This window comes from Amblyraja radiata, chromosome 1 (genome assembly GCF_010909765.2).
Source record: "Amblyraja radiata isolate CabotCenter1 chromosome 1, sAmbRad1.1.pri, whole genome shotgun sequence".
NCBI classification, from domain to species: Eukaryota; Metazoa; Chordata; class Chondrichthyes; order Rajiformes; family Rajidae; genus Amblyraja; species Amblyraja radiata.
In genome coordinates, this window is record NC_045956.1 from 32,301,517 (window position 1) to 32,315,169 (window position 13,653).

At 47.5% G+C, this 13,653-nt stretch overlaps 1 protein-coding gene across 8 annotated transcripts; it reads left to right on the forward strand.

The window, feature by feature from the left end:
* Nucleotides 1-611: 611 nt before the first annotated feature.
* On the forward strand, nucleotides 612-8,140 carry LOC116972374 (filaggrin-2-like). 8 transcript variants are annotated; one of them, XM_033020004.1, is made up of 5 exons: nucleotides 612-701; nucleotides 3,442-3,543; nucleotides 5,878-6,882; nucleotides 6,925-7,095; nucleotides 7,222-8,140. In XM_033020004.1, the coding sequence occupies exons 1-5, from the start codon at nucleotides 632-634 to the stop codon at nucleotides 7,725-7,727; spliced, it is 1,854 nt and encodes a 617-aa protein (XP_032875895.1). In that variant the 5' UTR covers nucleotides 612-631; the 3' UTR covers nucleotides 7,728-8,140. The 8 variants fall into 8 exon arrangements, with proteins under 8 accessions (XP_032875895.1, XP_032875886.1, XP_032875907.1 ...); XM_033019995.1 differs by having other exon boundaries at nucleotides 5,878-6,868; nucleotides 6,911-7,095; XM_033020016.1 differs by having other exon boundaries at nucleotides 5,878-6,868; nucleotides 6,953-7,095.
* Nucleotides 8,141-13,653: the final 5,513 nt, after the last annotated feature.

Sequence of the window (13,653 nt, forward strand, 5' to 3'; positions counted from 1 at the left end):
TGAGTATAAAATATAACATTCTTAATATAAATCGATATTAAATGCAATTCCCTCATATATAATTTGCTCCATTTTTCAGTCATAATGTTTAAGAGGCATTTGGACAGGTACATGGATAGGGTAGGTTTCGAGGGATATGGGCCAAGCGCGGACAAGTGGGACTAGTGTTGATGGGGCATGTTGGTCGGCGTGGGCAAGTTGGGCCAAAGGGCCTGTTTCCACACTCTATCTCTGTAACTTATCTCGACATATTCTTCAGGACTCAACTTTTACTTGTACACTCGAGAACAAGTTGGAACTTTCTCTATATTATGAGTTATTATAAAATGTAATATGATAAATATGAATTCTCCCAAGCGGAAATCAGTATAAGCGGCCTACTGTTCCATTTCCATTGGAGACAGGTGAACACTGACTTCAATGCTGTAATCTTCATTATCCAGGGTGGCGAAGACTTCAACTGTTTTTTAAAGTAAATACAATCCCTTTAGGTAAATTGCAGTGTCTGTGTTAGTGTGGTGAGCGAGTGGAACTGGTAATTAAAGGGTTGCAGGCAGCCGAAGAGCGTTATAAAAGCCATTCTGAGCAGCTCCTCGACACCAATTCCCGAAGATTGCCAAGTTGGGCAGACATGGAGGGAACAGTGCTGCTTGCCTTTGCTCTCTGCACCTTTGTTGCTTTCCAATCTACCACAGCTAGAGGTAAGTTTCAATATGCAACCATTCGGTGAGTATTCTTTATAATCCTCCCTTGTATCCGTGAAGGAGTTTTGGAAATTAATTTTGTTTCTAACATCAGATATTGATACTGTGGAAGCAAAGAACTGGCTGCCAGTTTCAGGTCAACTCTCCAAACTGATGGAGTAGAGGGAGGGGGTGGGTGAAGCTGGAAATGAGAGGTGGGAGTGGGACAAAGCTAATGGAATTAGCTTGCCTTCAACAAGAGGATTTCAGTTACGGAGTAGGTTCTTCTGCAGTTGTATAAGGCTCTGGTAAGACCACATCTGGAGTATTGTGTACAGTTTTGGTCTCCTAATTTGAGGAAGGACATCCTTGTGATTGAGGCAGTGCAGTTTAGGTTCACGGGATTGATCCCTGGGATGGCGGGACTGTCACATGAGGAAAGATTGAAAAGACTAGGCTTGTATTCACTGGAGTTTAGAAGGATGAGGGGATATCTTATAGAAACATATAAAATTATAAAAGGACTGGACAAGCTAGATGGAGGAAAAATGTTCCCAATGTTGGGCGAGTCCAGAACCAGGGGTCACAGTCTTAGAATAAAGGAGAGGTCATTTAAGACTGAGGTGAGAAAAAAACTTTTTCACCCAGAGAGTTGTGAATTTATGGAATTCCCTGCCACAGAGGGCAGTGGAGGCCAAATCACTGGGTGGATTTAAGAGAGAGTTAGATAGAGCTCTAGGGGCTAGTGGAATCAAGGGATATGGGGAGAAGGCAGTCACTGGTTATTGATTGGGGACGATCAGCCATGATCACAATGAATGGCGGTGCTGGCTCGAAGTGCCGAATGGCCTCCTCCTGCACCTATTTTCTATGTTTCTATGTTTCTAAAGCCCAGCAGGTGACAGGCCAGGGGTGCAGTTAGCAGATGGGTGGAGTCAGTTAAAGAGGCTGGAGGTGAAACGGAGCCAAAAGACTCGGTGATAAGGCTAGAAATGCGGGAGTGAAATGTGAACCCAAAGGGAGGAATATGGGCGGAAGGGGATGGTGGCAGGGGAAAAGGAGGGCAAAATAGAGGAAGGTATGCACATCCCAGGTGGATCACAGGGAAGAGAGGGGAGAAAAGGGGAGGAAGGGGATGTAGTTGTTTTGTTACATAAAATTGGAAAATTCAAGTTTCGTACCGCTGGGGTGGTAAGCTGCCAAAGTGTGACATGAGGTGCTGTTCCCCCAATTTGCATTGGGCCTCACTCTGACAGTGGAGGAGGCCCAGGACAGAAAGGTCAGCGTGGGAATGGGAAGGGAGAGATTATGCGAAATGGCATAATGAGATAATGAGATAATGGGAAGGGTTAGCAACCGGGAGATCCAGCAGGCCTCGGCGAACCGAGCGCATGTCTTGGGCGAAGCAGTTGCTTAGTCTACCCTTGGTCTGGCCAATGTACAGGAGGCCACATCGGAAACACCGGATGCCGGAGATAAGATTAGAGGATGTGCACATGAGCCTCGGTCTCACCTGGAGGGACTGCTGGGGTCCCTAGATGTGAGTGAGGGAGGAGGTGAAAGGAAAGGGTGCAGAGAAGATTTATGAGGATGTTGCCAGGACTTAAGGGCCTGAGCAATAGGGAGAGGTTGGGCAAGATAGGACTTTATTCTTGGGAGTGCAGGAGGATGAGGGGTGAACTTGTAGAGGTGTATAGAATCATAAGGGGAATAGATAGGATGACTGCACAGACTTTTACCCATGGATAAGGAATCAAGAATACAAAGTTTAAGGTGAAAGGGGAAAGATTTAATAGGAACCTGAGGGGCAACATTTTTGCACAGAGAGTGATAGGTATGGAACAAGCTGCCACAGGAGGTAGCTGAGGCAGGTACTATTACAATATTTAAAATATACTTGGACAGGTAAATGGATAGGAAAGGTTTAGAGGGATATTGAGGTTTAGAGGTTTCAGCAACTAAGTTACAGAGAAAGGTTGAATAAGTTAGGTCTTTACTCTCTGGAGTGCAGAAGGTTAAGGGGGGACTTGATAGAGGTCTTTAAAATGATGAGAGGGATAGACAGAGTTGACGTGGACAAGCTTTTCCCATTGAGAGTAGGGAAGATTCAAACAAGAGGACATGACTTCAGAATTAAGGGACAGAAGTTTAGGGGTAACATGAGGGGGAACTTCTTTACTCAGAGAGTGGTAGCTGTGTTGAATGAGCTTCCAGTGGAAGTAGTGGAGGCAGGTTCGATTTTATCATATAAAAATAAATTGGATAGGTATATGGATGGGAAAGGAATGGAGGGTTATGGTCTGAGTGCAGGTAGATGGGACTAGGGGAAAATAATTGTTCGGCACGGACTTGTAGGGCCGAGATGGCCTGTTTCCGTGCTGTAATTGTTATATGGTTATATGGTTATATGATATGGACCAAAGGTGGGCAGATGGGACTAGCATAATGGGGCATGTTGGTCAGCATGGGCAAGTTGGGCTGAAGGGCTTGTTTCCTTGCTGTGTGACTCCATGACTTAATATTTTCAATATAGTGAGACATCCCTTGGGCAGGTTTCCTCTCACACTCCAAAGGTTTGTAGATTAATTGCCCCCCCTGTAAATTGGCCCTGGTGTGTAGGGAGCAGATGAGAAAGTGGGATAACATAGAACTGGTGGATGGGGCGTGGGTCTCATACACTGTGCGGCAGCAACTCTTCCACTGCCGCCCCCTGTACCACCTTTCCAACACTAACTGAAAGTGATTCTCTTTTACTCAGGTATTAATAATGAAGCTGTAACCAACAGTGAGGCGGATTGCCACACTAACCCTGACCATCCAAACTGCCAGCCGACCCCAACCAACACGCCTGCAGACCGAGGTAAGCGAACCTTCACCAGAACTCTTGCCCACGTTGTTCTGCTGATGAATTCTCAGATGAGCTTCCGTGCAGATCAATAATTTGAACATGTTCGAAACCATATAAGATTGGTACAGTAAAATGGAATGGTGCCATCACAGTGGCTCAGCGGTAGAGTTGCTGCCTCTCAGCGCCAGAGGCCCGGGTTCGATCCTGACTAGGGGTGCTGTCTGTACGGAGTTTGTACGATCTCCCTGTGACCGTGTGGGTTTTCTCCGGGTACTCCAGTTACCTCCTGCACTCCAAAGACGTGCAGGTTTGTAGGTTAATTGGCTTATGTAAATTGTTCCTATTGTGTAGGATAGAGCTAATGTGATCTAAGGTGATCGCTGGTCCAAACAATTCTCCTCTGTTTCTCTTGTTCTGCATTGACCATCATCCGGAGGATAAACACCCCCGATTGCTTTGTCAAAAAGCCTTTCTTAACATTGAACATATCCATCAGCCCCCCTCAGCATATCCTGCCATGTGGAGCAACCCCATCTTCTGTCTGAAGAAGGGTCTCAACCCAAAACATCACCCATTCCTTCTCTCCAGAGATGCTGCCTGTCCTGCTCCAGCATTTTGTATCTATCTTTGGTGTATAACCAGCATCCGCAGTTCCTTCCTACCCATCTACTGTTATATCTCCACAATACGCCATCATGCAATTATAGAGTCATTGAGTTACACAGGAGCACAGGATGGAAACAGGCCCTTTGGCCCATTTGTCCATGCTGACCTAGTTGATAAAATGGGCTAGTTGCATTTGCCTGCATTTGGCCCGTATCCCTCCAAAACCTACCTATCCATATATCTGGACAAAATCTGAGACCCTAATTTGATCCTGACCTCGGGCGCTGTCTGTACGGAGTTTGCGTGTTCTCCCTGTGACCGCGTGGGTTTTTCCGGGTGCTCCGGTTTCCTCCCACTTCCCAAAGACGTGCAGGTTAGCAGGTTATTTTGCTTTGGTAAAAATTGAAAATTGTCCCTGGTGTGTAGGATAGTATAGGGATCGCTGGTTGACGCGGACTCGATGGGCCGAAGGGCCTGTTTCCACGCTGCATCTCTAAACTAAAATAAACTAAACTATCTTTTTAAAGTTATAATCACACCCACTTCTACAGATGCCTCTGGCAGCTCGTTCCAGATACGGACAACCCTTGAATGAAAAGATTGTCCCCGCGGCCCCTGTTAAATCTCTCCCCTCTCACCTTACATCTGTGCCCTCTAGTTTTAGAATGCACTACCTTGGGGAAAATAGTGAGCGGTCACTTTATCCATGTCCCTCATGATCTTGTACACCTCAATAAGGTCACCCCTCAGTCTCCTAAACTCCAATGAGACAAGTCCCAGCCTATCAATGCTCTCCTTGTAACTCAGGCCCGCATGCCCAGGTAATATCCTGGTGAATCCTCTTCTGCAACTTAAAGATGTCAAAATGCTCTATGGAATATTTCCCCACACCACCATCATCCACCCTCTTTAGTCATAGAGTCATGGAAACGCCCTTCGGCCGAACTTGCCCACAACAATGTCCCAACTACACTAGTCCCAGTTGCCTGCGCTTGGTCCATATCCCTCCAAACCTGTTTTATCCACGTACCTGTCTAACTGTTTCTTAAATGATGGGATAGTCCCAGCCTCAACTACCTCCTTGGCAGCTTGTTCCATACGCCCACCGCCCTTTGTGTGAAAACGTTACCCCTCGGGTTCCTATTAAATATTTTCCCCTTCACCTTGAACCTATATGTCCTCTGGTCCTCGATTCCCCTACTCTGGGCAAGAGACTCTGTGCATCTACCCGATCTAATCCTCTCATGTACACCTCTATCCCCGCTTATCCTCCTGCGCTCCAAGGAATAGAGACCCAGCCTACTCAACCTCTCCCTATAGCTCACACCCTCTAGTCCTGGCAACATCCTCATTGTCCTTTCAGACCCTGTTTCTAAAGGTTATACATTCATGCAGCATGGAAACAAGTCCTGCGGCTTAACTTGCTCGTGCCAACCAAGATGTGCCATATCCTTCCAAATCTGTCCTCTCCACATACCACTCTAAATGCCTTTTCATTATTGTTACAGTCCCAGCCTCAACAACTTCCTCTGGCACCTCGTTCCATACACCCAATCTATTCCCCTCATGGTTTTATACACCTCTGTGAGATCATCTTTTAGCCTCCTGCACTCCAAATAATAAAGTCCTAGCTTGCCCCCTATAGCCCAGGCCCTCAGCACCCTCACTAAAAAGGGCTAAATAAGGTGAAGAGAAGTACTGTATACCCCAGTAATATTACATTGCAAATATTTTGTTCAGCAGGACTTCAGAAAGGAGTTGGCTTGTACGATGCAATTCGATTGAGATCTCGTCGCTGTCCCCACAACAGGTCATTCTACGCAGGCCAGAAACGTGGGATGTACCAAGGATCTCCTAATGGCAAAGGCACATCCATGTATTACAGTCCCTCACCACAGGCTAGTGGTTGGGAATGGCTCTTTGGCAAAGGCTATGGTACTTATGGCAATGGCCTTGGAGGGAAGGGTGGTGGCTATGGCCAGAATGGCAATGGTCAGGGTTCAAACAACAATGGGAATGGACAAAGTGGAAATGGCCAAGGGTTAAATGGCAATGGAGATGGCCAGAATGGCAATGGCCAAGGGTTAAATAGCAATGGGAACAGCCAGAATGGCAATGGCCAAGGGTTAAATAGCAATGGGAACAGCCAGAATGGCAATGGCCAAGGGTTAAATAGCAATGGGAACAGCCAGAATGGCAATGGCCAAGGGTCAAGTGCCAATGGTTATGATGAGGATCAAGATGAGGATAATGAGGGAGAAATCAACAATGATAATGAAGAAGATGAGGACATTGAAGACTCAAATACTAATGGTCAAGGCTCAAATGGTCAAGGATCAAACAGCAATTCATTTGGCCAAGGAGGGACTGGGCAAGGTTCAAACTCCAATGGGTTTGGCCAAGATGCCAATGGTCAAGAGTCAAATTCCTATGGATATGGCCAAGGGTGGAATGGCCAAGGGTCAAACAACAATGGGTTTGGCCAGGGAGGTAATAACCAAGGGTCAAACAGCAATGGGTTTGGCCAAGGGTGGAATGGCCAAGGGTCAAACAACAATGGGTTTGGCCAAGGGTGGAATGGCCAAGGGTCAAACAACAATGGGTTTGGCCAAGGAGGTAATAACCAAGGATCAAACAGCAATGGGTATGGCCAAGAATCTAAGGGCCAAGGGTCGTACTCCAATGGATTTAATGGCCAAGGGTGGAATGGCCAAGGGACAAACAACAATGGGTTTGGCCAAGGAGGTAAAAACCAAGGGTCATACTCAAATGGGTATGGCCAAGAAGGCAATGGCCAAGGGTCGTACTCCCATGGGTTTGGCCAAGGAGGTAATAACCAAGGGTCGTACTCCAATGGATTTAATGGCCAAGGGTGGAATGGCCAAGGGACAAACACCAATGGGTATGGCCAAGCCGGTAATAATCAAGGGTCATACTCCAATGGGTTTGGCCAAGAAGGCAATGGCCAAGGGTCGAATAACAATGGGTATGGCCAAGAAACTGATGGTCAAGGGTCTTACTCCAATGGGTTTGGTCAGGGTGCCAATGGCCAAGAGTCAAATGGCAATGGGTATAGCCAAGGAGGAAGTGGTCAAGGATCATACTCCAATGGGTATAGCCAAGGGGGGACTGGGCAAGGGTCAAACTCTAAAGGGTATGGTCAAGGTGGTAATGGCCAGTGGTCTAACTCCAATGGGTATGGGCAACATGGAAATGGTCAAGGATCCAACAACAATGGATATGATCAGCTTGGAAATATTCAGGGGTCAAACAGCAATGTCAAAGGGGATAGTGGCCAAGGGTCAAACTCCAGCAGCTACAGCCAGGGTGGGAATGACCAAGGGTCAAACAGCGATGGGCAAGGCCTGAGTGGAAATGGCAATGGAATGAATAACAATGCGTTAGGTGCGCAGAGCAATCTACAAGAGGGAAGCTCTAATCCTGCTACGGAGCTAGTGAAGAGGCAATTTCGGAAAAGGGAGGTTCCTTCTGAATCAGTCTATACCTCAGGCATTAGGAAGTTGTATTCCCACAGATTCCACCCAATGTACAGGTACAGCCTGATACGCAGACCAACTAAGGAACCATAAAATAATCCCATTCATCCCTGACCACCTCCTTGTATGGAGGCACTTGTATTTTGCCCGTTACATAATGGTAAACGCAACTTTTATGTTGTCATCTTCACTGGTAATTAAACAAGGAAATTCTCCACGTCACGGGCATCTCCTCTGGTATCCCGGTGCAGGGAACTATTATAACAAAGCAAACTATACTACAACAAATCCCCGGCCTTGCTGATCATTGAAGAGGTTCCAAGTGGTCAGTTGACTGATTTGTTCTGCTTAGAGCAGCTCAGGCAACTTCTAACCCCCATGTCTTCTCTCATTCCATTATCTACAATGTCATGTAATGGCCGAAGGTGATTATTGACCACGTTTATTATTTGAAGACCTTCACTGTACTTTGAACATAATGTCAATAAAACTTTCTAGAATTGCAACTTTGTTTTCTTCCATTTTTTATGTAATTGACAGAGTCAAAAGTGCAGGGCAACAGGCCCTTCGGCCTAAATTGTCCATGCTGACCAAGCTAGTACCGTTTGCCCACGTTTGGCTCATATCCCTCTAAACCTTTCCTCTCCACGTATCTGTCCAAAATTATTTTAAATGTTGTTATTGTACTATCTCAACTACCTCATCTGGCAGCTTGTTCCATATACCCACCACCCTGTGTGAAAAGGTTGTCCCTCGGGTTCCTATTATGTCTTGCCACCCTCACCTTAAACCTATGTCCTCTTGTTCTAGATTCCCCTACTCTAGGTAAAAGACTCTGTGCATTCACGATGTCTATTCCCCTCATGGTTTTGTACACCTCTATAAGATTATCCCTCAGCCTCCTGAGTTCCAAGGAGTCCCAGCCTGCCCAACTTCGCCCTATAGCTCAGACCCTCGAGTCTTGGCAACATCCTCGTAAATCTTCTCTGCACCTTCTCCAGCTTAATGATGTCCTTCCAATAGCATGGTGTCCAAAACCGAACACTCTTTTCCTTTGGTATGCAGGAGGCTGCGGGGGTGTCCTAACTGACGTGTCCAAAATCATGAGGGGCAGTTTCAAGCAGCTCTCCTAGATCCCTCTGCTCTACTGCACTCCCCAGAGCCCTGCCATTCACTGTGTAGGTCCTGCCCATGTTAGACTTCCCAAAATGCAACACCTCACATTTCTCTGTATTAAATTCCATCAACCATTCCTCAGCCCACCTGGCCAACCGATCAAGATCCTGCTGCCACTTTTGACAACCTTCTCTATCTACAATACCACCCACTTTTGTATCATCTGCAAACTTTCTAATCTTGCCATGCATGTTCTCATCAAAATTATTGTTGTAGATGACAACAGCAATGGGCCCAGCACCGAACCCTAAGGCACACCACTAGTCACAGGCTTCCAGTCCGATTAGCAACCTTCCACCATCACCATCTGCTTCCTTCCACCAAACCAATATTCTATCCATTCAGCTTTCTCTCCTTGAATCCCATGGGATCTATGCTTCCAGAGCAGCCTACCATGCGGAACCTTGTCGAATGCCTTGATGAAATCCGTATATACAACGTCTACGGCTCTGCTCTCATCAAACTTTTTGACTTGAAAGTTTATCAAGATTCTACCTATTTCTAGTATCCTCAGAGATCCTGCTTCCACCAGCCTTTGAGGAAGAATTCTGAAGCAGCGACACCTTCCAGGAGCGCAAGTTGTTGGTTGTGAAGTAATATTCTCAAACTGTGAAAAACAGAAATAAGAGTCAAGAGAATTTCATTGTCATTTGTACTGACAACTGAACAATGATTTCGGCCCGAAACGTCGCCTATTTCCTTCGCTCCATAGATGCTGCTGCACCCGCTGAGTTTCCCCAGCAATTTTGTGTACCAATGATATTCTTACTTTCTGCAGCATAACAGAATAACACAACAGATTATATACTGTATATTAACCAATAACAATAGACAATACAACAGACAATAGACAATAGCTGCAGGAGTAGGCCATTTGGCCCTTCGAGCCATTCAATGTGATCTTGGCTGATCATCCACAATCAGTACACCGTTCCTGTCTTCTCCCCATATCCCTTGACTCCGCCACCTTTAAGCGCGCTATCTAACTCTCTTGAAAGCATCCAGAAAACCCTCTGAGGCAGAGAATTCCACAGACTCACAACTCTCTGTGTGCAAAAGTTTTTCCTCATCTCCGTTCTAAATGGCTTACTCCCTTATTCTTAAACTGTAGCCCCTGGTTCTGGACTCCCCCAACATTGGGAACATGTTTTCTGCCTCCAGCGTGTCCAAACCCTTAATAATCTTATATGTTTCAATAAGATCCCCTCTCATCCTAAATTCCAGAGTATACAAGCCCAGCCACTCCATTTTATCAACATATGACAGTCCCGCCATCCCGGAAATTAACCTTGTGAACATATGCTGCACTCCTTCAGTAGCAAGAATGTCCTTCCTCAAATTTGGAGACCAAAATTGCACACAATACTCCAGCTGTGGTCTCACTAGGGCCCTGTACAACTGCAGAAGGACCTCTTTGCTCCTATACTCAACTCCTCTTCTTATGAAGGCCAACATGCCATTCGCTTTCTTCACTGCCTGCTGTACCTGCATGCTTACTTTCAGTGCCTAATGAACAAGGATCCCCAGATCCCGTTGTACTTCCCCGTTTTCCAACTTTACACCATTTAGATAATAATCTGCCTTCCTGTTTTTGCTACCAAAGTGGATAACCTCACATTTATCCACATTGAACTGCATCTGCCCACTCACCCAACCTGTCCAAGTCACCCTGCATCCTCATATCAGTAGGGGGCGCTGCACTGGCAGCAGCCTGTCGGCAGCGTGTCCGTATTTTTTTAGTATGTTTAAAAGTTTGTTTTTAATGTTTCTTTGTGTGTTATGTGTGGGGGGTGGTGTGGGGGGGGTAAGGGGGAAACCGTTTCGGCCGCCTCTTCCATGGAGAGGCGACTTTTTCAGGTCGCCTCCCCCGTGGCCTAACAGCAAGGATCGGCGCGGACTTTCCCGGAGACGCGCCCGGAGCTTCAGCGGCGGGCGCAGCGTGGACTCTCGGCGTGGAGCAGGTGAGACCTCGCTGGAGGGGAGCGCTCCGTTACGCTGGCCCGCGGCAGCCGGCAGCCTGAAGCCGCGGTCTGCAGAACTCCAGCTGGTGCGGCGTCTACAGCCCGGGATCTCACGTGGAGGACCCGGGGGAAGAAGAAGCTTTCACTGCCGGCCCGCGGCCATCTTCTACCGCGGGTGCGGCATGGACTTATCATCTCCCCTGGAGGGGAGCTTCGACCGCCGGCCCTGCAGACTGCGGTGCTTCCGGCTGCGGCACGGCAGGTACTTTAAAACTTTGTCCGCCGGCCTGCGGCCTACACCAGCCTGAAGCCGCGGTCTCTGGTTGGGAAGAGCCGATCCTGGACTCACCTTGACTTTGACTTTGCCCCTTACCATCTGGACGCCCGCAGCAACGGCTGTGGAGGGTGGTGGTCCCGACCACGGGGGAAAATGGAGGAGGACTGGCCAAGCTCTGTGCCTTCCACCACAGTGATGAATGCTGTGGTGGATGTTTGTGTAAAATTTTTATTGTGGTTGTGTTCTTTATTATTGTACCGCTGCTGGCAACCCAAATACCACCGACCTTGGTTGTGTGGCAATTAAATTATTTCAATTCAATTCATAGCATCCTCCTCACAGTTCACACTGCCACCCAGCTTTGTGTCATCTGCAAAATTGCTTATGTTACTTTTAATCCCTTCATCTAAATCATGAATGTATATTGTAAATAGCTGCGGTCCCAGCACCAAGCCTTGCGGTACCCCACTAGTCACTGCCTGCCATTCTGAAAGGGATCCATTAATCCCTACACTTTGTTCCTGCCTGCCAACCACTTCCCTGTCCACGTCAGCACTCTACCCCCAATACCATGCGCCCTCATTTTGACCACTAATCTCCTAGGTCCTAAGCCTATGTCACTAATCTCCATCTATCAATCTTTATCCCCTGTACCCGACTCCCCAGCATCTACTCCACCACCTACCAAGGCCCCTCCTTTCAACATCTCCACTGACCTCCTTACCCCTCCTCCACACTGCTTCCTCTCCCAGTTTGACCTGGTCACCCTTACTGAAATCTCCAAACTCATTAGCTCTTCCAAACCCACTACCTGCTCCCTCGACCCTCTCCCCACTCCCCTGCTGAAGTCCTGCCTCCCCGTTCTCTGCCCCAACCTCATTAATCTCTTCAACTCCTCATTGTCCCAAGGAATTGTCCCCTCTGCTTTCAAAACTGCTGCTGTCACACCAATCTTAAAGAAACCTGGTCTTGATCCCTCCTCTCTCATTAACTACCACCCAATCTCAAACCTCCCCTTTCTTTCAAAAACCCTGGAGCGTATCGTCGCGTCACAACTTCATTCCCACCTCCTTGCGTATAACCTACTTGAACCCCTCCAATCTGGATTTCGCCCCCTCCATAGCACAGAAACTGCTCTCCTCAAAGTCCTCAACGACCTCCTCACCTCTGCTGACACTGGTTCCCTCAACATCCTCATCCTCCTCGACCTGAGCGCAGCCTTCGATACCGTGAACCATAACTTACCAGACTCAAAGACCTCGGCATTGAAGGTTCTGCACTCAGCTGGCTCCGTTCCTACCTTTCCAACCGATCCCACTTCATCTCTCTCCATAACCACACCTCTGCTACAGCCACTGTCACTCAAGGCGTTCCCCAAGGCTCTGTTCTCGGTCCCCTCCTCTTCATCATCTACATCCTCTTTCTTGGTCATATACTCCGTCACTTCAAACTGGACTTCCATTGCTATGCTGATGACACCCAGATCTATCTCAGCACCAAGTCCCATATCAACTCCTGCCTGTCAGCCATCAAATCTTGGATGCAACTCAACTTCCTTAAATTAAACAGTAACAAAACAGAATTTCTCCTCATTGGCTCCAAATCAACACTTACCAAAATTAACAACCCCACTCTCACTATTGACGGCACCACTGTCTCCCCCTCCTCAGGCCCGCAACCTTGGCGTGATCTTTGACTCAACCCTCTCCCTTGAGCCTCACATCCGCCATGTTGTCAAAACATCATTTTTTCACCGCAACATTGCCAAAATCAGACCCTCTCTCACACCTCCCGCTGCTGAAAGACTCATCGATGCCTTCATCTCCTCCCGACTGGACTACTGTAATTCTCTTCTCTTTGGCATCAATTCCAGCAACATCAACCGACTCCAACTGGTCCAGAATGCAGCCGCCCGACTCATTACCCACACCAAATCCTGGCACCACATCACCCCAGTCCTCAAAGAACTTCACTGGCTTCCCATTTCCCACCGGATCATCTACAAATTCCTGGTCCTCACCTACAAAGCCCTCAACCACTTGGCCCCCCCTTATCTCACTGACCTCCTCTCCCCCTACCAACCCTCACGGTCCCTCAGATCCATTTCAGCCAGTCTCCTCTCCATTCTGAAATCCAACCTCTGCACTTTTGGAGACAGAGCCTTCTCCAGGGCAGCTCCCAGGCTCTGGAACTCCCTCCCACAATTGATCCAAACTTCTGAGTCCCTCACCATCTTCCAGTCCCGCCTCAAGACCCATCTCTTCACCTCTGCATACCCTTAGTCCCATGTCCCCCTCCCCTTTGCATCTCTGTCTTACTGCTCTATTTTGTTTTGTTCTTGACTCACCATGTAAAGCGACTTTGAGTCCTTGAAAAGCGCTATACAAATAAAATGTATTATTATTATTATGTGGGACCTTATCAAATGCTTTCTGAATGTCCAGGCACACTACATCCACTTGCTCTCCCTTGTCCATTTTCCTAGTTACATCCTCAAAAAAATCCAGAAGATCAGTCAAGCATGATTTCCCCTTCGTAAATCCATGCTAACACAATAAATTAACGCTAGGTAACACTAACAGTGCCAAAACAATGTGTGGAGCAA